This window comes from Typopeltis vanoorti, chromosome 14, assembly GCF_054136105.1.
Source record: "Typopeltis vanoorti isolate ZY-2024b chromosome 14, IOZ_Tvanoo_1.0, whole genome shotgun sequence".
Taxonomy (NCBI): domain Eukaryota; kingdom Metazoa; phylum Arthropoda; class Arachnida; order Uropygi; family Thelyphonidae; genus Typopeltis; species Typopeltis vanoorti.
In genome coordinates this window covers 78,720,049-78,746,483 of record NC_143562.1, presented here as the reverse complement: position 1 = coordinate 78,746,483, position 26,435 = coordinate 78,720,049, and the positions used below count along the sequence as shown (strand labels likewise).

Sequence of the window (26,435 nt, the reverse complement as noted above, 5' to 3'; positions counted from 1 at the left end):
TAAGAGACAGAAGAAGCCTGCAACTATTTAACCGGGGTGACATCCCATCTGATATGAAATACTGTTGTTGTACCATCATTTTGCATTATGGTTTAAGCCAATAAGAATACAATTTTGTTGGTCCTCTAAAAAGAAAGAAAAGAAGCTAAAAGAAAGGAAAAACAATTTTGTTGGCTAAATCCCAAATTGCCAATCCATCCTCATTTGTATGCAGGTAAACACCTACTAACTTAAAAGGCTACATGGAGTCTCCTTCCAGTTATCCAGCTTTGACCCTTATGTTGCAGAATGTAAAGTTATGCACTTTAAAGTGAAATGTTTAAATACTAATGTTACTTGGATTGCAGAAAATTGAGGCTAGGGACTTTGGATTATGAAAACACACATAACTAAAGATAGGGAGGTTATTATCACTTGTTTTAAGGGCTATGATTTGGCTTAATCTTGATTAGCATGCATAGGTTTGGTCAGCTGGATTTCTTGGGGGATCAAGACTTGTTAGAGAGGATCTAGAGATGAGTAATCAAGCTGGTGACGTCTGTGGAATTCTCCCTATGAGGATAGATTGAAGATGCTGGGTTGCAAAGTTTAGTTTGTAGGAAGATATAAGGGAACATTGCAGAAATTTATATTACTACAAGGGTTCTATAAGACTGACACAAAAGAAATTTTTCAGTATGACAGAGAACTAGAGATTACCTCTGAAAGTTGTGTAAGAGTGTGGTTAGTAGGGGTGGGTGGACTAAATTTTGTGTTTGGTGAATGAGTGAAATGGAATGCCAGTTATTGATTAATGGATTGCTAATTAATAAGTATCAACTAATCAGTGGCAATCCATTGATTAGTTGCTACTTATTAAAGAACAGCTGCATCCTGAATGGAGAGCTACTGTTCTGGCCTGGTTGGCCAAGTGGTTAGCGTATCCACTCTCCAGCCAAAACGATGCAGGTTCAAATCCCACTGTGGGCATGGATGTTTGTGATTGTCTCTGAATATACTAAGTGGTGGTGGACAATAGATGGTATTGGTGTAGATGATTATGGTAGTTGCAGTTGGTGGATTGAGTGGTGGAGATGGAGAGTTGTAGAGTAGGTGCCCTCCCTCATTGAGTCTTTGGACTCCTTGGAGGTGTCGCATAATAATAAAAATTAGAGTGCAAGACACGGGTGAACACTGTCAACAGTTACCATCTATCTATATGGATCACATAAAAGGAAAGTGACATTATACCAGATATCAAACATCTAAATAAATGCAGTACAAGTCTACATGATTCCTTAACTGAATTGAATAACTGCTTAAGAAATATCATGTGAAAATCAGCAATAAAAAGATACATTATGAAAATAAGCAGGAACTTTGAAAACAGCTGCATCCTGAATGGAGAATTCATAAAAAAAGATGAAACATTTCAATCATTTATGCACAATTTAAATGTGAAAATGGAATAAACAAAGCTGGTTTGGGGGGAAAGGGTAAAATCAACTGAATAAGAGAAATTGGCAAATGCAACAAGCTAGTAGAATACAAGACAATTTTCAAACCAATTTTAACTTATGGATCTAAGAGTGTTAGAAGTACCTGTTGATCAAAGACATGAAGATCTGAGAAAAATTACAGTGAATGGATGGCACCAGTGGAAAAATAATGTTAAAAATTGAAACTATTATTGAAGATATTAGGAAAACTTCTAACCTAAGGCAGTATGGTCACTTAAACAGAATGGAAGAGAAAAGATTAGCAAAACAAGTGTTTGATGGCAGGAAAGAAAACCCTGAGGAAGATCAAGATCTAAGTGGATTGATGCAATTAAAGTGTCTTAAAAGACCAAAATATAAGATCTGATAGTATGAGAGTGCACTGACAAGTTACATACTAATGTGAAGGAAAAATTCTGACAGGAAATTAATGATCATATAATCACAGTCTTGATTGTCATGATTTCCTGTACCCTACCCTATTCCTCTTGTGTACATACAGTGTGCCTGTTAAATAATGAGATTTTTTTTTTTACAGGATAGTTCTTTGAATAAAAGTAACAAATGTGTTTATAGTTTTGACTGCTAGTATGTGTAATCGCAGGTGAAACTTTCAAGTTGGTTGACACAGCAGTTTTCACGTGGCAGCTATTGAAGTAAGAGTGTGTGAATGCGATGTCAGAAGTTGTGTCATGGAGCAAAGAGCTGTGATAAATTTTTACTGTAAATTAGGAAAACTGATACAGAAGTGTACCAAAACCTAAAAAAAAAAAAATTTACACCGATGACTGTCTGACCCATGCACAGGTGTTCTGCTGGTTTTTAATGTTTAAAGAGTGGAAGGAGTCCCTGAGGGATGAACCATGCTGTGGACGGCCAGTTTCTGCACTGACAAATGAAAATGTAGTGAAATCTAGGGAAATTGTTGCCTGTTACAACTATTAATAACCACTAGGCTACTCACCGTGCAGTTTGGTGTTGATAAGGAAATGACCAGATTAATCTTAAAAAGAGATTTGCACAAGAAGATTTGTTCAAGGTTTGTGCCACACAGTGCACCTACGCACTGTGTGCTGCCTGTGAAGCAGTTTCTGGCTTTGAAATTGATCTGTGTGATCGAACATTCCCCTCTGTTTGCCAGATTTGGCTCCTGCAGACTTTCCCTCTTGCTAAAGATGAAGTGTGCCTTGAAAGGGGAAGCTCTTCAGTGGCATTGAGGTGTGACCCAGACACTGAAGGAGGTTACCGTTCAGGATTTCCACCATGCCTTCAAACACCTGTAAGACAAATGTAAACATTGTGTGGAGTTGGAGTAGATTATTTTGACTGTGTAAATGACAATTCCAAATATAGTTCTTTAGTTTTGATATGATAATTGTCTCATTACTTAACAGGCAGACTGTGTATAAGGGATTTGATAATTATACTCCATATCTGATTTTGAACACTTAGATGTATCTAGATTTTTTGCTTCTCGATTAAACTCTTCTTGATTTCTGCTTGAAAGAAAATATTACAACCTTCAACTCTGGCATAATAGCAGAGAAGAATGAGGTAACCCTTCTATCATTACTGATGACTATAGTGGTGTCAGGTGTTGTTTGTAAAGGACTCGACTGGTTTTTTGAGCTGGCTTCACTTCCTACGTTAATCATTTTGCATCTTTAATGTTAGTTCATGCTTAGCAGTGAACTTGCAGGTCATTGATAATCATGTTCACAGAAATATTATCTTAAAGGTTAGTCAAAAAAAAATCTGTTCTGAGAACCACATCTTTTGAAAATTTGATGGTTGCATCAGTGGATTTGTCATTTTAATAACTATGCCAATTGTTTTATCACCATACTTTGGACTTTATATACTCCATGTACAGCTTGAAGATATCTTTTTTGCTTCCCCATAACCAAAGTTTTGTTATTATTGTTAAGCAGGTGTTAAATATGTTCGTCTCTGCACCTTTGTTATGTCATGTTACTTTTCCTATAATAATTTACTTCCTTTCTGAATTTACCTCTCTACAATAACTACAAGACTTACAAAATTTCCCTGACTCTAATATCTGTATCACTTCTTATGTGTTCATTCTATAAGGAAAGCAAATTCTATATCTCTAGCCGATTCCTAATTTTACTCACATGCTTACCCTGACTGTTAAAGGTTATTCCTTGCTAAAAGAAACAAATCCTCTAATTTCTTTCTGGGGCCGTCTCCTCTTCAGATATTGACAAATTTATTTTTTTAAGCTGCGACAGCCAATATCTTAGAATAGAGGGGACTCTTATTCAGGGAGACTTTTCCAGACTTTTGGTGCACATAGGTGAATAAATTTAGTACTTAAACTCATAAATTAAACGCTTTACTGTAGCTAAGTAAATTCTGGTTTGCAGTCGTAACCAATATATATCAACATGTTATACCTTTCTTTCAATTCCCCATGCTATTGTTCAGATTAATGAGTGGTAGTTTTGATTCATATCACAGGCAAAACTCAGATATAGAAGAAAAAAATATATTTATTGGAATCTAAAGACATATACACTTAGACCAATCTCACTTTCAATTAGTTCAATGACATGCTAAATCAAACTGTATCAAACTGATTAATACTCTAATGCATGAACAATAAATCCTTCTTTTAAGTTAGAGATTAAACACACATAACATACACATTATACACTTGTAATCAATTTTCTACCTACTATGTTAGTCTTACACATTAAACCAGTCACAATTATCTATAATCATTCCAGACACTTTGTCTTCTGGACATTAGCCACTGCTAAATAATCACTTAAAGTTCTTAAATACTGTCCATACTCGATTATTACACTACAATGATATTTCCCTTTTTCTGATTGGGTAATTATACAACAAAATCTGTACTTGACCATTTCTTGGCAGGATCTCCAGGTTCGTCTGAACTGTCCTTTGTTTGAATTACCTCTCGATACTTCCATAAGCCTGCGTCCATGTGGTGGGTCACTATAGTCATCAGATTAAGCTTTGCTTTGCACCTGGCGTTTTTCCCTCGTCTATTTTCGATCTGTTTCAGGCCATTCTCATTTCTACAGGATACATCCGCGATATTATTCCGTCTGAACTTTCAGCGAAGGAGCGAAGACAACATATGCCGACATCTCACGCTTTAGTACCGGTAGAAATTCAGACATCGAAGGGAAAGGCGCACCATCCAATATCGTACTATCGCCAAGAAACACCATCAGGAACTTCCGGTCCATGGGAGAAATAGAATCATCATCCAGCAAAATAGGCGAAAAAAAGCCCTGAAAAAGGGGTGCAAACCCTTTTTATTCTCCCTTCACTTCCCCCTTTTTAGCACCCTGTTACTCGCTGCAGTAGTGCGTCCTCTTCTTTACGCAATCTTTTCCCGCCTGCTACTTTCTTTGTCCGTGGGAATTTCGGCACATCGTGAGATCTCTAGCAGCGTCTTCCGGGAAACGAATGTGCATTGCTTTCCGAGATTGCCAATGCCTCAGGCCCTCAGTTTACATCTAATTTATCCATTCATTGTATACATGATGCATTCATATAATACGAATTCATACACAAAGTTCTTTACATGGTATTATAATCTACTAAATGGAGGTAATTCTATTTCTATTTAAAGTTAGTACTTTATTTCTTCTGCTCGAGTACAAGTTTTTTCTCTCAGCTGATTTTTTTGACTTGTTAAATCCTGAATGAATCGTTTCCTTTTAAATGTTCTTCATTCAGTATGTAACACAGGTATTGTAGTAATAGACCACCATCCAAAACAATAGGATATGCTCAGAATAATTATACATGGAATGTTCTATGATTTGCATTAAAGATACCAAGCAATTTTATAAACTTGGTTTTAATCCTATTTCCCAAGTAAGCAAACAGACAAGTAATTCAAGTCTGAGGTAACTCGTGGTAAAGGTGGAGTAAGCTTTGATCACTTTCCTTAGTATTTTCCCCTAATGCACATCCCCTTGCGGATATGTATGATGCTATTCATTAAAGGCAAGGCCACGACCCAGACTGGTTTCGACCTTTATTGAGGTCTCGTCAGTGGGAGCTAGACCCAAAAATGCCAAGGTTGAAGTAATGCAGAGCTTATAAATTTTACCTAAACAAATTGCCACAAGGTGCTTTGACCTTATTAAATAAAAATCTCAGGATGAGAGAAAGATGTAGAAAGTTTTTTTACCTTGGCTGTTTGCTTACTTGGGAAATAGGATTAAAACCAAGTTTATAAAATTGCTTGGTATCTTTAATGCATAGTATACCAAAGGTAAAAAACTTTCTAGATCTGTGATTTATTGATTTGAACTTGATGTTTTGTGGATTATCTGACTCATTGATTAAATGTGAAAATACAGGTATTGGATCAAATTAGATTAATCTTATATGTGCTAATATAGAAAGAGATTTATCAAAATCAAGTACGTGTACTTGTTTTCTTGAATATATTCTAGGATGCTCTTTCTGGTCAGATTCAGGTATTCACAAGTTGATAGCTATAGACTCATTAAAATTGGCTGTAATATCCTACCATTCTGTGATATTATAGTAGCTGGTTTTCACTGTGTTGAAAGATGTTTCAAAAAAGGTGAAACTTTTTTAAAACATCTTTGTGATATGAATATCTTTGTAATTCTTCCATAATGAAACTTATGTTATTTTGAAATACAGTCTTCATGTCACTCTGGCCAAGTTTTGGTTATTGTAAGTTTGGTTACTTAGATTAACAATAAGAAACCAGTATTTCTCTTTGGTTATTCAGTAGTAAGACTCTGCTGTAGTTGCTCTGCAGTAATTTATTAATTCCTCGTATATAATTTTTACATCATTATCATTTTACATTTGTCTTTTTCACTTCCCACAAATTGCATGATTGCTTTCATCCACTGGTGGTATAAATCGCTTTGTTTTGGAGAGCAAGAGATTCTTGGATGCTGTTCCAAGTCCAGTGTTATTGTCTTAGGTACAGTGGTGTAGCTAGAGCTTTTGCTGGCCGGGGAAGTCCCTGAGTTTGCTATCCCTCTCAATACACACCAAAAATACTACAAAAAGTCAAAATGATGTATGGGGAAATAAATTAAAACACTGTTTATTTTTGAAGTAAAACTTTAATTTCAACATTCTAAAATGTTATTTTTCTTGAGTGTGGATTTTATTTTATTTTATTCTTATTTTTGTGTTATTTGATTGAGTGTGGATTTTGGTTTATATTAAACTAAAGGTTTACTCAAACACGGTAGTTGTCTCCATAATTTTCCAAAATGTATTCTGATCACTATATAAGCCTCAAAGAAAGCAAAATTGACGATTTTGCTAACATAATCGTCAATGACATTGGCGAAGTCTATTTCATAATAATGTAGGTAATTCTTAATCAATTTTATTTAGAAAAACTCCTCTCACAACTAGCAACACTTACAACAATTGTGAGGAAAATTTGCAGTAGTATTACAATATTTGGAAATGAGTTCTCGAGACTGTATTTCAGAATTAACTGCAAAAGTTCAAAAAGGTTCAAAGTTCCACCCTGGATGGACTGCTTCCCCCCCCCCACACACACACACAGCTGTGCCTCTGCTTACGTAACAGGCAATATCACAGCAGATGACATTTATTCATGTTGTTCCATTATGTTTTGTGGTTAAATTAATACAAAATAGGATTAGGTCAACTAAGTCCCAATTGCCTATCCAATTTTGATTTGTTGACTCTAATAAGGATGGGGGGGGGACCTGCCCGCTGAGGAGTTGCCATACTTGTGTGCAGCCACACCCCTTTCCAGCAAGTCCCCACTTAACACCAACATAGAAGCAGTTGCTCTTCAACTTTCAGTGAGAATTCTAATAACAGTATACTGTATCTACCTTCTTCCTGCTGCAGATGCTGCAGATATTTTTAAATATGACCTTGATGATGTCATATTGCTTTCAGACATGCTTGAGTGTGAGCAAGACACATCTGTCATCAGAACCAAGAAGAATTCTTGATAGAATACACATCTTCCGTAACAAGATCCACCAAGAGCAAAGAAGCATTGGATAAAATCCAGTAAATTGAAAGGCAGATACGCTGCCCATCAGCTCTCCATCCTATCCTAGAACATAATGGTTGTATAGCTGCCAACCCAACAGCATTTGATCACTTGGCAGATATTTGCACATATACTATGGACAATTTTGCCATTAAAATATTCCAGGTGCACTTGACTGAACACATTTAATAATACTAATACCAAGTTTCTTTCAGCGAAAGAGCAATTATCATCATTCTGAATACTGTATATTATCGCGTATAATGCGAAAAATTTATGGTAAAAAAATACTACTTAAAGCTAGGGGTTTGTATTATATGCAGATCCTAAAAAATATAACATCTTATTAGACTTGCACACACAATATATACTACCTAATGCCTATGCAACCAAATCTACTCGACCCACTCGCATTCGGCGACCGAGCTTGCATCGTATCTGCGCATAAAGCCAGTAATGTAAGTAGTGCTAATGATAGAGCACAGTTAGGTATATCGATTTAACCACAGTTCATTTTAAATATTATTCGTTAAACAAACCTAGCCTGAAAATGAGCCAACAGAAACCTGAACGTTCATCTTTTAAAGCAGGATTTAAATTGCGTGTTGTGCAGTTTGCAGAAGAACATAATAACAGTGTTGCTATGAGAGAATTTGGTGTAGCAGAGAGTAATATTAGACTTTGGCATAAGCAAAAAGTCTGTCTTGAAAAAAATCCCCAAAACGAAACGTGCCCATCGTGGAGATGTAGCATCCTTTCCAGAACTTGAAAAAGAGCTAAATTAATGGATTTTGACGCAACGACAAGATGGCATTATAGTAACAAGAAATGCAATTCGTTTTCGAGCTCTACAACTCAAGAATGGTAAATTCAAGGACACACCAGGTATTTCATCTTTTCTTGCTTCGCCTGGGTGATGCAACAGATTTATGGAATGCAAAGCATTAACATTACGACACCGAACAAAAATTGCGCAGAAGTTACCAAAGCAGCTTGAAGAAAAAGTGCAGTCCTTCCATAAATTTATCATAAAATTACGCAAGTGTCACGAATATGAACTTTCCCAAATTGGCAATATGGATGAGATGCCCATGTACTTTGATATGCCTGGGAATCAAACAGTAAACTCAGTTGGTGAAAAGGGTGTCTTCATAAAAACAACGGGACATGAAAAAACGCATTTTACTGTTGTTCTAGCATGCATGGCAGACGGAACCAAATTAAAGCAGACAGTGATATTTAAAAGGAAGAAAATTTCGAAGCATATGAAATTTCTACCAGGTGTAATTGTTCATGCCAATCAGAAAGGTTGGATGGATGAAGAAGGTGTACAATGGTGGCTGGATCAAGTATGGAACATACGTCCAGGTAGCTTGTTACGTCAACAAAGCATGCTAGTCTGGGATATGTTCCGGGCACATTTAACGGAGGCAAACAAAGAGAAAGCACGTGAGCTACGTACAGACCTATCAGTCATACCGGATGATCTAACTTCCGTTTTGCAGCCACTTGATGTCAGCTTGAATAAGCCGTTTAAAGATCACTTACGTGAAAAATGGAGAGAATGGATGTCATCTGGCTTGGTGAAGATGACAAAGGGGTGGAATTTTCAGAAGTCTGAGATCACCCTGGTCACCAGCTGGGTTAAAGAAGCATGGGATTCGATACCATCTGAAATAATTCAATGCTCATTTCTTAAATGTGGGATCCGAAGATCACGTCATATGCGAAAGCGAGGATGACGCACAACAAAATGGAGAGCATGAAGACGATGACGACAACTGCTACACTGATGACGCAATCCCTACAGATGAATTTATAAATGAAATGTTTGATGACTTAAAAGATGAAGAATTGAAAGGATTTTGACATTTTGTTTTAAAATATTTCTTTCGTTAATTCGTATTGTATTATTTATAATGTTATGGAACAAGATTAACAGATCGCATTATACGTGGACATGGCATTTTAGGGCTAGTTTTCAAACAAAATTTCTAGTTTGCATTATACGTGGATCGCATTATACGCGATAATATATGGTAATCATTTTCCAATAAAAATGAAATTATAATAGGTGGGGAGCAAGAATTTATTGATCATTCTTGACTTTAGGTTTGGCTTAATAACCACTAAATTGTACTGAATATTTTAAATTGTTTTGCCAATAAAAAATAGAAATATAATGGAAGAAAAAGCATTTTCCATTGAACAGTCTTGAATCTAGAGCTGAAATCATTGAATTATTATGTAAGATTATAATTCTAGCAATCAACATTGAAAGGTTGATGAAATGCACTTGAGTGGTATGACTAGTTAAGAGGTTTTTGATACAGCAGCATACTACCAGCATGATTAACATTACATTGAAATGGCTAGGTTTTTTTTTTTTAATTTTGTTTGAACTCTTTTGATTGTCACTATTGCTATTGTATTTGTGAGAATTATCATGGTGCTTCTGACCTATTTCTGTTATTCAAAGAACTTTTTCCTGCATTTTTTTTACTAAATATTCTCATTTTTTGATGCATGTTTTCCTAGACATAACGATTATCTGTTTTTGCCACGACCAATGGTCTCATTAAAATCAGAATGTATCCCAGTGATTTAACAGATTTCACTGGAATTGCTAAATATCAAACTTCAATAAATTTCATTCGGTCATCACATAATTATCAATTTGAAATGTTTTGCCACATTTTTCCAATAAAATGAACCATATGGACACCTTTTCTTCAGGTTAAATGGAATGGAATGAAAAACTATATGATGAAAAGATTAAACATAGGTTTAACACTTTGAGTCCTAGACCTACTTCTTTAGTGTTCAAAATTCAACAAATTCAGTCAAAATATTCCTTAGATGTTACATAAATAATGAAAATTATAAATAAAATTTGTGTGTTATTATTATGATGAAAATATCATTTTATATAGGGATGTACATCACTATAATTATCTACTATTGGCCACAAAAGATGAGTGGTAAATTATTGAATTAGGCCATTCAGTTTTTGGAATGCCACAACCTCGCATGCGAATGCAACTCGCTTGGACAGCCTCGAATTTGATTATTCCTGTTCGAAGTTCTGTGTCGCTGTCGCTTGACTCGGAGCTCACATTTGTGGGGAGATCTGCTTCCTCTTGTTCTGAATCACTGTCTGCCCAATCATCTAATTCAGACTTTCATTATCAAGTATTTCCTCGAACATTTGTTCTAATTCGTGTTCACTCAAGAACAGTTTTACACCCCTGCTTTGGGCACCACTGGGTCCTGGTCTGTCCATGGTGACAGAGAAATTCATGCTGATCTCTCTCAGGTCACAAGAAGAGAGTCATGAATCCCTTATATTGTTTAGATTGGAGCAGCCAGTGTTATGACAGCACGATGTAATATAAATATGAAAACCCGCTGTCATACGTGACACAGCCGATGGGCAGTTACGATATACTAATATAAATTCTCTTTTTTATTGATAAAAGTCGACCATCTTTATGGATAATGAAGCTGGAGATTTAAATTTGACTACAGTGCAGTCTCTGATAATGAATTTCAAGCATGTATTATTATTTGCAGAATTTTTAATTAGTGATGTAAATATACATTGACCAGATTCTGGATTCACTTGCAATCAATGTATATTTACATTGATAGGACTCAAAGTGTGTTAATGGTTCCATTATTTCATCTTTCTCACAGTGACATCATCTGGGATACAATGAAAAAAATTCTAGTTGCACATGCAAACAATATGTGGAAGAAATTAGAGTAGAATCCTGAAATTCTTGATAGGGGCATCCTCTCTGAGCACTGGTGGTTAGCCTTGACTGTTGAGCAGAAGGTTTAAGAATTAACACTTTCCAATACTTGTGTGGGTTTTACAGAACAATAATTATTTAGCTTTGATTATTTTTTAATTCTGCTGTTAATTTCAAAAGAAGTGAAGTTTGTATTTGCTGTAGTGAAGCAGGAGTTTATTCCATTGATTTTGTGCAAAGTGTCTGCTAGACTTGACTCACTATAATTCTGGATATATTTCGTGTATTTTTTGAGATGGATGTTAGCAAATCTCCCAGTTGGACCATAATACAAAATGTTGCAAGAAAGGGACCTTCTACAGACTTGGAATAGAGGGGGGGGTGAGAGTTGAGCATTAGGAGAGTGGATCAGAACAACCCACTTCAAATGAGATTTGAAAGCAATGCAGAGATTATATTTTTTTAAAGTGCTGACTGTTTTTTCCTAGGTGCCCTTGATATAGAGAATAGTAATAGCATTGCTGTAATATTAAGGAGTATGTGAGGTGATGGAAACAGTCACTTAATTTTTTTGTTTAGCATTGTAGCTGTTAGATAGGAATGTATCAAATAATGGACAGTTCAGCTACAAGGGAAAGCTTGATTGGAACAGAAGCTGGTAACTCTGTTAACATGAGTATTTATGATACCATGCTGTTGAAAGGTGGAAGTAGCGATGGGAAAGTTTGCAAATGTATCTGCCCGTGTCAATAGGTTTTTCAGTAGACTGAAAAAAAGAGCGGCATTGTAAAGTCTTGTAATTAAGTCTGCTTTTTCTTTTCTAGATACTTTCTTTTTCGATAGTGAACTGGATTCTGCAGCTGGCTGTTGAGATGGAGGAATAATGTAATGTATGATCCATGTGCCAAATGGAGCATGCATCGTTGATGTATTTTAGTCAGAATGGAGGTTTGAGAATGACAGTAACAAGAGGATGTTTTCTGAAATGCTTCATATAGAAATTGGCTAGCAGAGAAAAAAGTCCTGTGCTTTCCCCTTCTGTTTATAAATGGTATCCTTTCAAGTGAAGTAAATGGGATGGATGGCACAAGTGAAGAGAACAGTAATGTCATGGGAGAAAATACTTTTAAGTAAAGGCAAAGTGTCAAAGGGAGATATTGGGGAATAAAAAAAGTGACTGATATCTTAAAGAAGTGCTGCTTAAAACTAAATTTTAGATTAAAGATTTGAAGTGGGTGGAATTTGTGTGTGTACATACGTATGTACACTGCTTGGAAAGAAGTCAATGGATACCATAGCGTGAGAAACAAACAGCATGGCACCCACATTAATAAGATGTAGGACCTCCTTTCACTATGATTACAGGACATACTTTTCACAAGTGTATGATAGCAATCAATGGGAATTTTGGACCATTCTTCCTGTAGGCATATAATGAGATCCTGGACTGTTGTGCAGCGGACATCCCTTGATCTCACCCGACATTCCGGTTCATCCTATAGATGTTCAGTAGGGTTGAGATCAGAGCTGTGTTGGAGGCCAGTAAAGTGTGGTGACATTCATGTCCACGCAGTTACTACAGCAGTAGCATTATGACACGGTGCATTATCTTGCTGAAAGAAACAATGGTCAGTCATAGAAATGCCACATAGTAGGATGCATTGCAATGTCCAGAATGTTCAGATACCTCTCGGAGTTCATTGTTCTTGTCATCACAAACAGAGAAACAAGGCCAAAACAGGCCATCACACTGCCACCTCCAGGTATCTGCCACACTCGCACTCATCCATCTGCTTGGTAGAGGGTGTAGCATGATTGCAGCATAACATAGCTTTCCAAGCTTACATGTCCTACTGTATTACAAGCTCTTTGCACCATTTGAAGACAACGCTGCATGATGGTTTGGATAATGTGGGGCTTGCATATTGCAGTCGTACCAAGGAAACCCCCATGTTGCGAGCCTCAGTTCTGAATATTTTTGTGCAGATTCATGTTCCAATGGGTGACCAGAACTCCACATTCAACATTTTGGCTGGCGAATGGCAGTTTATACATATTATCCTTCTCACCACCATAGTGTCATATTTAGTGAGTATAGTGGGTCAATCCACTGCAGGTAGCACTTGCAGTTGACTCCCTGCACTTCTATCTCTGATTTTGACTTAGAATGGCCCAATTTGTTGAACAGATAGGCCTGCAACATGGTATCCTATCACAATGCCTCTTTCAAACTCCATCAGTTCCCTTCTTGTAGCCATTTCACCTGGACCAGTTACAGTGACTTGGGGCATGCATCATATTTATACTGGCTACAAACACGTGACTCATTACATGGGATGATACACCTTGCCCATGGAGGGGTCTCTGACTTCTTTCTAAGCAGAATATATATAAAGGTGAAGTATAGTCAGTAAAGATTTAGTGAACTGTTGAGCTAGTTCAAAGATGGGCAAGTTGGTGGCATCTAAAGTAAGACAGAGAAGGTTATTTGGTTTCTGAATTTTGGGTAAACCATATATCCCTTGGAGGGGGGAGGAATTCAAGTTGATAGATTTCTCTCTGAATTTAGTCAGTGCTTTCTTCTGGGAATTAGTGAGGTCACAATATAGAGATGCATAAGTAATATGGTTTATGAGCAATATATTCATTTTATGATTATGTTCACTAGTATTGAAGATCACAGTGGTATTGCCCTTATTAGATCTAATAAGTGTTTTATTTTTGTCTTTGTATAATTTAAAAAGCATGTAGAGTTGGCTGTTGAAGAGATTGCTTTTAGGTGGCAAAGCTCATTTAAGGATGTTAACAATGTCAAGTTTGTTGCATGCATGTTGCAACACTGCATTCAACATGAAGTCAAACATTAGAACTTGACAAGATAACTACTGCAAACTTGTGGCCAAGAACTATGAAGGTTTGTCATATTTTTTAATGTGTTTGTTTGTTATTTTTTCTTTTTGAAATCATTTACAGTCATATTTATCAGAAAGGATATTCCGTGTCCTAAAACATACAATTTACCCAAAATTCATAAATCCAATAATCCTCTCCATCCTATAGTAGATGCCACTGACTCCTTTCTTTAAACTAGTCAAATAGGTTTCTAAATCTTTAACCATCCTGCTGGTGACACTTCATCTCATATGAAAAAGTCCACCCACTTCAAATCCTTAATCCAGAATTTAGTTTTAAAGATTACTGATATAGTTGGTTTTCACGTCACTTCTTTATTCACCAATAAATGTCTTTCTATGCATATGATATGACATTTTAAAGATAGTTATCACTTTTGTCTGTTCCAACCATGTACAGCTTTTGTGGTCCCAGCTCGGTCAGTTACATTTGTAGCAGAGGTAATCAAATGACCTCAAAACAGTGGGACAAATGTCTTTTTTTGGAGGCTATGTTGAAAAATAGCCTGAGGATTCCTCTCTCATTTATGTATTCTAACATGTTTATAACAATACTATGTGTCACATTCAAAAAAGAAAAAAAAGCAAACTTTTAATTTACTTTTGTATAACTATTGTTATTAATAATAAATACTTTTATTTGATTCTTTATTCAGAGCCATTTGAAAATAGCCTACCTTCTCCTCAGAGTCCACAACCACCTCCACCACCTCGACATCGAACTACTCCCACATCACCACCTAATCCACCCCCACATGCTGTAGGGTCCCCTTCATCAACCACTACAGTAAAAGTAGGTAGTCAACCACCAAAACGCCCAGTACCTCCAATAAATCACAGGGCTGTACTTCTTCAAGAAGAATGGTTCCATGGACCAATTAGTCGTAAAGATAGTGAGACATTAGTAGTTCGAGATGGTGATTTTCTTGTTCGAGAATCGCAAGGATCACCTGGTCAGTATGTACTTTCTGGCATGCAAGCTGGGATCAGAAAGCATTTACTTCTAGTGGATCCGGAAGGAGTGGTAAGCAGATTAATATTTTGACATACCCAAAATACTCTACAAGTCTATAAGATTCCAGTATGAGCTAAACTATATGTAACACTTATGTCATAATAAAAGAATTTTGGATCTGATCTATCTTAATCAAGTAAACAAGTTAAACTATTATATATAGAAAGTTAGTGTGTTTAGAAATCATATAATGGTGTAATACTTTTTTAAAAAAATCTATTAAATAAACATAGCTTTTACAAGTGATAAATAAAATCTTCCAATAAAATCCTGCTGTAAGTAACTAATTAAAAATTAGAGTCAATTAGTGTTTTATATGCTGTTGATATCTACAGTATATCCCATTTAAATCGGGCACAAAAGACTGAAAACTATCATCTTTCAATTTGAATGAGTCACATCCATAAAGTTAGAGCCCATCTCCACCAAAAAGTAAATTCCAAAATCAGTATTTACGAAAAGGATACATGATATCCTTTATGTATTCTATATTCAAAAAAGATCTTGGAGATCTTTTCTCAAACTTATGTTTTAAAAAATCACATTATCGGGCTTATCCTTGAAAAATAAAATAATCATATCCTTACCTCACTTGTGTCAGTATTGCAGTAGCTGTAGTCCTGTGGCTCGAACTCTGTAATGTTCCTTCAGATGAGAAATGTATTGTCATTGATATACCATGCGCATGTGTGTGTGTTCCACTCCACCACATACTGTTCTGTAATGTGTGTGTGTGTGTCAGCCACAACCCTTTCCATTCATGTCCCCTGCTTCTTATCCATTCAAATTTGCCCCAACTCTTAATAGTTTTCTCATGCAGTATTCTGGAAAATTCCTTTGTAAAGTCTAGCAGTATCATGACAGAGCCATTTCCCTTATCTAATTTCTCATATCTTTGGTCTCTACCTTTTGATCAAGTTTTTTTTTTTTTAATAATCCAGCTCTCATTTTGCCAAATGAAACTTGGTTTGAACACTGCCTTGTATACAGTTAGTTTAGTGTTTTGACTAACATCTCTCTCTTATTCCATATAAATTTAATCAGTTGACTTCCTACCATACAGCCTTGCTAATTCAGTTGTCTCTTTCTATATTTAATTTGTCATCCCTGTAAGAGGAATGATTTGCAGCATATAAATGTATGGAGTAAATATGATGGAATGAAAGACTTGTATGCCTGATGGACTGAATTTGAATGGTTTTGGAGTTAGATGTCCAGAGAGAGAGAGAGAGAGAGCTGTTTGGTGAGAGATTGGAGTGCAAAATTAAGGGAACTGGAAGTATTGGGAGGGGGTGGGGATTCAGTCAAGTGTGAGTTTAGCCATCTCTCAGACAAATTAGTGTGTATACAGAAATTATGCAATGCTGAATGCAGTTTCACAGGTTCCAAATCTGAATGGGTTGGTAATGACATTCCACAAGGAAAACTGGTCCAAGGTAATGATGAAATGCATATACACAAATACCAGAAGTATCAGAAATGATGGAAATTAATTTTTGGCATTGACAGGAAATGGAATATTGCTGTTGATATCTGAAGAACTTCAACAAAAATAGAAGTTAAAGAAGATATTAAGTCTGGGGAAGATGGCTCATTCGAGGCAATCTGGTGCAACATAGAGTTCAATAGGACAAGATATATTGTTGGTTGCTGTTATAGATCAGGGGAGGGGGGGGGTGATCTACATGAACATTTGAATGCCATGTAATGGCAGATTAGCACAATGTGAGCAGGATAGATGAACTTGATATTAATGCCTTTCATATTAGAGTGAGAATTAAGATGAACTGGCATCCAGATAGTTTTAGTCAGATAGTGTATCTTTCAATCCATATATACCATTTTAATTGGAGCATCTTCTCAAGAGCATTATGTAGATTTGTATATTTGTAGATTCAGTCTTGGATTAGTGAAATATCGAAAATGAAATACATTACAATCACTAACAAAACTACATAAAGTGATTCATTATAATTAGATTTATGAAATTAACCTACTGATTATTTTAAAAAATTTATTTTTGTTTGTTAAACTTGATTAAAATAGTTTCAGTATTTAACTCAAAATTTTGTAGTTGATTCCATAAATCTGACATGAATGCTATTCACCATTTAATCACACTGAAAGAAAGGATATACAAAGAGATGTTAAGCTTTTAATTAAAATTGTTAAATATCCAAAAAAAAAAAAAAAGCATTCTAGGTTTTCAGTTAATGAATTTTGCTTTTTCAGGTGCGCACAAAAGATAGGACATTTGAAAGTGTAAGTCACTTGGTTAATTATCATAGGGACAATGGTCTACCTATAATTTCTGCTGAAAGTGCTCTTGTGCTTCGTAATCCAATTCCAAGAACCAGGCCAACACGCTGAAGAAAGTCAACTTTGTAGGACTATCTTAATGTTAACTAATTCAGAAACATACTGTAAGGAAAGAAGCAGAATGTGTGAGCTGATGCTAATACTGTTACAACAGTATACTGAATGCCAGCACCATAGTGAAATCACACTGTTGAAATTCAGTATTGATGTATATAACTGAGTGGTATCGTTGTTGACAGAGTTAAGATTATATATTTGGGGAACTGTTAATGTACTGTATATGTGTGTGGATGTATGTATGTTTAATTCTTTTTATGAATGAACAAAGCATTTGAAACAAAGCAAATTTTTGCATTATCATTAACTTGATTACAGGAGGTCACAACATTCATTAGAATTGGAAAGATTAGTTATGATGAAATGTAAATTCTCCTTGGCTTTAACTGTCAGTAGCACTTTAATAATGGTCTGTGGTGGACCATTCCTATATGAACAGCTTAAGAGTGAATTCTTCAGAACCCCCAGTTTTGTCTTCATTACCATCTTATAATTTAGAATAAATGTTTTCTGTATTTTTACTAATTGTCATGCACAACTTAGTAACCATTTGAAATCATTTTTGTGATATTCGCCTTTCTTCCTTCCCTCCCTAACTAGATGGCAAAAGGAGGTTAAGTATGAATATGGGAGCATTGTGCTGTGTTATATAGTTGAATTGGAAAAATATAAAGATAGATACATTATAATTTAAAAGTACAGATTCAGTTTTGCTTTTGTAAACCTTGTGTTATTTTAGAAAGTGCTTGTTGAAAAACAGCAACTTTTCTTATGTGCCATATGTATAGTTTACAAAAAAGCATTATGTAGTCAGTTGATAACCAGAATAACACTGTATGCTCCTCTCCCTTCTAATTCATGGAGATGCGAGGTGGCCTTATGAAATGCAAACAGATGTTGAGCACTAACAGGTGAATTGCTAAAGATTGTTTAACCAGCATGTCAGGAATCTAAATGGTGTGATATAAATAGGTTGCAGAACCCCAGTTTCAAATTGCATTTTTGTTGAAGAACTGTTATTCGAATGAAAGCAGTAAGTCATCCCTCCCCCCCAACACACACATATGCATACACACACACATAACCACTAGGTATGGTGAAAATTACATCTAAATAAAGTAGCATATGTTAAAGAAATTAAACATAATGGAGCAACTCCTTTCTTTTTCTGATTCTGTATGTGGATTTGATACATTAAATGGAAACATCAACTTTATACTGTTTTAAAAATGAGTTATATTAAATGATACACATCAAAATCTAAACTATTATAAACACTTCCTTTGTATGTTAGGCATTCACAACACTATTTTCTCTGTAGTTCATCATGATGAACTATAGAGAAATAACCTGTCTTGTTGTGTTACAGAGAAATTTAACCTATCTTGTTGTGTTATGATAATCATATTTGATCAAGTAATGGTATCAATAGATAGTTTATACTTAAACAGAAAAACATACTACAGTAGGGTGTAAAAATGTGTGAAAATTAGGTTAATAAAACAAATATTTCACTGTCATGTATAATATCAGTATGGAATAAGAACAAAGCAGTAAACTTTATTTCTGTTATGATTAATATCATGTACCAACAATAGTTAGCATATGTATGTCAGTGCATATATTGGAGACTAAAAGGCTGAACAAACCATTGCTTGCACATAACATCCAAATGTTTTTGAATGTTTACTTCCTGGTTCTTATTTCATACTGATGATGATGCTATATAGGCCACTGGTGAAATATTTGTTATTAAACTAATTTCCATTCATATGGTGGTTATGCGAATTTCTCTTTGATAATCATTTAATTTTTATATAATTCTGTTAATGTTAAAAATTTTTTGTATCAACAGTTGGAACTGCTTACATGATAATTACTTCCATTCAAGCTTTGAAGATAATTGTTTTAATTGGTGAACTCAGTAAACCTAATCTGGTGAGAAATTATGTGTTCATAAATTTAAAATGTTTCCCTTGTTTAATATATATTATTTCCCTGATAATTTCCTGTCTGTTCTGTGTTGTATAAGGAAGCACTGAAATAACTTCCTTATTTTCTGACCATATTATGAAATGCTTATTACATTTTGAAAGGTGTGAAGAAAAGGTGTTGTCATAGTTTTATCTAGGTATACAAATATAAATATTGCTAAGCATAATTACATGATGAGTTTTTTTATGTGACTCTGACCACATAAAAAAGTTTTATTTGAACTTATAGTACATTCGTACCATGGTTGTTTTTTTTTGGTTTTTTTTTTTTTTTTTTTTATTCTGTTTGACCAGCCATATTATAATATTATAAATTCCTGGCACAGTACAGTACAATTCATCATTGTGTGGAACTCCTATTGAATTATTGGGATATATCATTAAAAAAATTGGGAAGGGGATTCTTGGTTACCTAAGTTTTTTGCATAGCAAGTAGGGTTTGCAGTGGTGCACCCAGAGGGGGACACATGGCTCCTTGCCCCCCCCCCCCCAAAAAAAGAAAGAAAAAGGAAAAAAACACTAGAAAATTTTCCAAAAATCTTTTCCTAATTAAAATTCATTTTTTTAAAAAAAATTTATGTTGTGTCATGTCTTCTATTTCTGTACTATTTATAAATTAACGATCATTGCAGATGCTCAGTCATATGCAATGCGTAGTGTGTGTGTTCTCAAATCATCTACTCAACTCTCCCCCCCCCCCCAAGATTAAATCCTGAGGGTTGCATGATTTGCTGATCCCAGATTATTACTGTTTCTTATAGAGTAAAAGTAATATATTTTTCTTGCAGGTTTTTTGTAACTGAGAATGAGTACTTTTTTATGTTATGAAACTTCAGAGGTAACATTAACTTGCCAAGTAAGTTAGCCCATCAAAACATTATTGCATAGTATAAATTAAAGATGCCAAGAAATTATATTCTTGGTTTAATCCTTGATCCAAGTGTAAGCAAACAAAGTTTGTGCATGAAGTATTTCCAGGACAGGGGAACTCATATATAGAAGCTAATGACTTCACATTATTTGCTTTAGTATCCCATAATGCAAAGCAGATAGCCTTATGGACATGTATAATGCTATGCATTATGGGACGAGTAACTACCTCGGCCGGTTTCAACCTTTATTGAGGTCTCATCAGTGCGAGCCAGACCCAGAGGTGATACCAAGGTTGAAGTAATGCAGAAGTCAGAACAAGAATATAATGTTTTGGTATCTTTAATTTATATTTATATAGTATAACCAAGTGAAAAAACTTCCAACAAGTATATCTAATCCAGAGTATTTTAATAATAAAGTGTGACACCTTTTGGCTACTTGTATATGGAAATATGACTTCTGCATTACTTGGTATCATGGGTCTGGTTCCCATTGATGAGATCTCAATGAAGGTTGAAACCAGTCTGGGTAGTGACCCTTCCCATAATGCTGTATAGCATTATACATGTTCATAAGGATATGTGTTTTGCATTATGGGATACTAAGGCAAGTAATGTGAAGTCATTAGCTTCTATATGCGAGTTACCCTGTCCTGAAAATACTTCAGGCAGAAACTTTGTTTGCTTACACTTGGATAAAGGATTAAACCAAGAATATAATTTATTAGTTTAATTTATAGTATAACCAAGTGGAAAAACTTCCAACAATTATTGAAAAACTGTTATAATGAGCAGATCAGCAAAACCTTAATTTAATAAAAGAGCTCTGTTTTGCAGTTCCAGCTGTTCTTTATGATTTACTAAATAGCTTATAATTATATATAGCACAGAGAGTATAAGGCTATAGCAAAAGCTGTTGAGATGGAATGACAAGGAACTATTGCATATTTCTTATTTTAAGTGATAACAAAAGGTGCCAAAATTTTTACCTCGTGGAAGGAAAAAATAAATAATATATATATATATAATAACAATCAATAAAAGAATACAGTAAGATATTCTAAAATACACACATTACATCATGAAAACATCCTTTATGTTGATTTATAACTCTTCTTGGAGAAATTTGCATTTTTCATGGGATAATGGATACTTTCTATAATGAATTATTTCTTAATTTATGTCTAAAACTGAATATGACTAAAATTCATTTTAAATAAGAATTAAAATAGTATTCTTTTGTCATTTTCAGTGAATATATTTTATAAGGGTTGCACAGAATACTCTGATTGCAACAGTTTTCTTCTCTAGCGCCATTTCTTTGAAGAAAGGCATTTCCCTTTAGTTTCGTATGTACCTTTTGGTGACAGGGTGCTTTCCAATGTCATCTAATGCTTTAATTATCTTGGTTTTTCATTTTGGTGAACGATCACTGACACATTCCTTTTAATATTGTGAACGGATCATATATGCAAAACCTCACAAATTAACATACAGTTGTAACTGTAGCAGTGATATTATGTGCAGAAAGTCAGTTGTGATGATATAATGCAAAAAAGAGAAAATTGTAAGCCATGTACATAATGTTTTGGTTGAGTTTAAAAAAAAAAAAAAAAACTAGTGCACATGGTTGCAGGTATTTGAGAAAATAGTATGCAATGTTGACTTATCCTTCTTGTTATTATACCATAAGCTGCAGAACTAATTCTATTACTAAGAGCTCTTCTCTCCCCACATACAGGTAGATAACTGGACAAATTTTGCATAAAAACCAATTATGCAATTTGTTGCTCTATGTAAAATATAGAAAAATTCACTGCAAGATTGTTAGATCAATAATTCTTAAGTGATTCACTGCTAGAATGATGTTTGGATTGGAAAAGTTGTGAATGCTGCATATGAACTTAGTTCTTATGAACTTGAATAAGATGGAATTAAATGGTTATCTATAATACCATTGTTAAATCAGAATTTCTACTTTTGACAGTCAGCCTGTATGTAGAAGAAAATATAAGGTTACTCCTTCCCAAGAAACAGCAAAGCTCAAATGTCCATGTCATAATTTTTGCTATTCCCACTTTTCTTGTTGGTATTTTTGTTGTTCTGTTTTAGATTTTGGGTATCCAGTATTAAAATAAACATTCACAAATGCACAGAATACATGCTTTTATATGTTGCTTGACTTAATGTGCTAAATAATGAAAATTAATGTTGGTTTTTCACATGGTAAAAATCTGTTGATTTATTCAGTATATAGAAACTATAAAAAACAAAGTTTCTTACTGACTATTTAATTGTTAATAATACAAGGAATTTCATAATATGTAAGTTGCAAAATTATACCCAGGAATAAATTTCCTAAAAAAAAAAATCCAGAGTGACTGAATATGATTTAGCAGTATATAAACATAGTTTAAATATTGTAACATAATAGTTCTCATAATAGTAGTAATAAGAATCAGTTCCCTGACAAATAGCTGTGCAATGCTATGTGGTGACATCATTGCATCACATTGGGGAGGGGGCATCCACAAGACCATCAGTTGTGTTTGTAGAGCATATACTTGAAGAAATTTAAAATGTATCAAGCATTTCAGACTTCTTTGAAGACTTTCTGCCACTCTGAATCTGTGGTGGATTCCCAGGCTGAGAAATATTAACCGTTCAAGTGGAATGTTTCCATTCTTTGTTAAAATCCCTCTTGAATAAAAAGTGCTTCCCTATCCTGTATGAATACTCTGAATAGAATGTGATCAAAATGCTGTAATCTGAATCTCAACAGGATGACGTTCCTTCACCATGTGTGCCTCAGAAATTTGTGTGCCAGTGCTGTATAGTTTATTGAAGAATATTTTCTTAGGTCTCACCTAGCTCTCACTGCTATGTAGCTTTAAGATCTGAAAAAAATCAACATTAACACTGTAGCATCACCTGTCTGGATGCAAGTGATTGCTTTATGTTACTTGTGCTGCTTTGATATAATAAACCTACCTACCGTATTTAATTGTTGTCCTTGCCTTAATTTTTGAATTGTTATTCATTAATCCACCATAAAAGAAAAATAGTTTAATTTTATTTATAGAATTTAACATGACCAGGTTAGAGATATCAACCACCTTTCCATCATGGGATGCTTTCCAGCAATACATTACAAGTAAATTTTAAGTGGGTAAATGTCCTAATATTTGGTACATCTCCTATATACAACATACAGAGTATCAGGATGTGAACAAACTCAGTTATGCTCCTTAAACAGTTCTAACATTTATTGAAAATGGCGATTAATAGTGTCCTGAAAAAGTCTAGATGTGAGTCCAGAAAATGTATTTTCAGAGTCATCTTGCATCCTATATCATAGTATGCTTTGAACATAAAGAAACTGTTTCTTTCTAATATGAAGATTTTGTGGCCCTTCACAATCTCTTCATAACTACTCTCATTTTGTTGCCCAAAAATGTTTTCTGCAACTAACTTGAAATGTGTCCATGCATTAGTTTCCTTTTGGTTTAGAACTTGTTCAAATTTGGGATTGTTCGTTAACATTCTCATTTCTGACCCAATGAAAATGCCTTCCTTTATTTTTGCATCGCTTATTTTTGGAAATTTTTCTTTCAAATACTAAAACCCTGCTTCTTCCTAATTCCATTGCTTTTATAAAGTTTTTCATGAGTCCAAGTTTTGATGTGTGAAGTAGTCGCAAATAGATTTTTTCTGTCTCTACCAATGGTGTATATGTTTAACATTCTTTTCTCTGGATGTGAAATGCATATGCAAAGGCCACTGTTTTACAACATAATGGTTACTCCTGGTCCTGCTGTCCCATTCACATAGGAAGCAACAGTACTTAGTGTATCCTGTTTGTAACCCAAGCAGAGTGGCAATGACTTAAAGATTGGTACAAATGATCCACTTGTAGGTATCATAATTAATGTTTCCCAGCACTATTTTCATGTTTTTGTATGTTTCCTTCATAGTAACAATGGGTTATTGAGATGGATGGATGGGTATAAGCCCCCATTGTGAAGAACAGCTTTCAGACTGGATTTTGACAAAGTCTCCATTCAGAATGGTGTGTGTTCAATGCCATAGGACTCCCTATGTTAGTACAAAAGATCAGTTGTTTCACTTTCACTGAAACAACTGATGTAATCACTTTGATGGTGTCTGAAATATGTGACCTTAGTTCCTTCAACTAGGAGATTCTATTCTTGCAGCTGTGACACTAACAAGCATGACCTTTTGTAATAAAAATTAAATACTCTTACTAGATCATTCAATTCCTCTTGGGTGATTAAGCGTGGATCATCATTGATTTCAAAATCATGTTTTGTCAGATTTTTCTGTCTCTTCACAACTACTCTCATTGTCTGCGGGTGTTGAATGTTTGGGTACTGGAAAATCAATAGAATGAGGTACTGGTCGCAAAACCAATGTAACATTTGAATACACAATGTGCTTATTTTTTGATGAAAATCCCGACACTTTTATAAGACAAAAATAAGCCGGTAAAATGATTGGTTGGCTCTCTCAAAATCATTGGACCAGACAACTTGCACAAAATAAACTGATAATTGTGTTTTTCATAACAGGTCTCCATCACCCCCCCCCTTTCCCTCTTTTGCTGGTTGGGAAATTGATCATGTAGTTCTGACTCGAGATACAGCAAACATATAGTTTTGGGATATTGTTGAATTACAGAGCTAGTGATTATGAGAAACTTTAATAAGTTGCTGGGAGTTTAGTATGCCATGTCATAAAAATTTTCAAAGGAAGAATGTTAGCAGTGCATAGGAAATGATCAAGGGATGTTTGAAGGAAACAGCATCAGGCTTGCATACTTATTGCCAGGAAAATAAATCAGGCAGAAACTGGACGACTTGAATCATAAGTGAGATCTGTGGGGGGGGGGGGGGGGATTTTGTGGAAGGAATATAAAATGAAATATGATCAAGTGCTGAGCATTACACAATACAGGCAGGAAGGGTAGGGGGGTGTCCAGTATGATGAAGATAAAAATCAGGAGAGGAAATAGCCATGCTTTCCAAAGTAAGACATTTGAGGCTGGGTAAAAAACAGGAGTTGAAGTTCAGTGAAATACTGCAAAAATGCTAAAGTAACATAGAGGACCACTTTTAGGTTGAGAACACATTGAAATATAAAGAAAGATAATAATGAAAGTTATCTTTCTTTATAAGGATTTGATAAGATCATATATGAATCACTATTTAGATTTGGTTACCTGAATGTATTGGGATGAAGTGGATGAGATGCAGAAGTTGAGTTCCAGAATTTGGTTGAGAGGCAAAAATTTAGGAACTTGTTTTTATGTAACTCCCACCCACGAAAAGTTGTAAACCTATAGTATATTGGAACTGTGGATAAGTTTTAATTTACTTTTTTTGTGTTTCCTTTTTCTCCTTCCTATTATCTGGAAATTGTGCTCTAGAAACCACACATGCACTTTTTTTTTCAAGCTACTCTCTAAACCTCTAGTGAGCAGGGTGGTGGTAGTCTATTTTCATACAAGACATATATATATATATATATATATATATATATGTAGACTGTTCAATAAGTTATGACTATATTTATACAGAAAACAGATTACCTTTAATCGTCATCATTTACATGGTCTTTTTCGAAGTAACTACCATGAGACGCGATGCATTTGTCCCAACGTTGCGTCCACTTCTTATGAAAGTCATTTTTTTGAGAGTTCTTTCAAAACCGCCTCTGTAGTTTTGAAAGAACTTTGCCGAAAAGCTTTGTTGCTTTCGAAATGGCGGCCTCTTAGTGGTTTCTTGAGCTGAGGAAACAGCCAGCAATTGCACGGTGCGAGATCAGGACTGTATGGAGGATGTGGTAGGATATCTATGTTGTTCTTCTGCAAAACGTCCACTACACAACCAGCAATATGTAGCCTTGCATTATCGTGGTGCAATAAGAAGCCATTCTTCAGCAATGGATGCTTCCTTTTGACGTGCTGTACCATT

The 26,435-nt window shown here is 34.9% G+C and overlaps 1 protein-coding gene across 7 annotated transcripts in view; it reads left to right on the top strand.

Annotated features, from left to right (window-relative positions):
• Nucleotides 1–23,446, top strand: part of LOC150099696 (SHC-transforming protein 1-like) — a 238,812-nt gene extending 215,366 nt beyond the window's left edge. For all 7 annotated transcript variants that reach the window (XM_090404438.1, XM_090404442.1, XM_090404439.1 and 4 more), the window contains exons 11-12: nt 14,842–15,209; nt 17,433–23,446. In XM_090404438.1, coding sequence (XP_090260564.1) covers nt 14,842–15,209; nt 17,433–17,570 — 506 coding nt within the window. In that variant the 3' untranslated portion in view covers nt 17,571–23,446. The remainder of the gene's footprint in view (nt 1–14,841; nt 15,210–17,432) is intronic.
• The last annotated feature ends 2,989 nt before the right edge of the window (nt 23,447–26,435 follow it).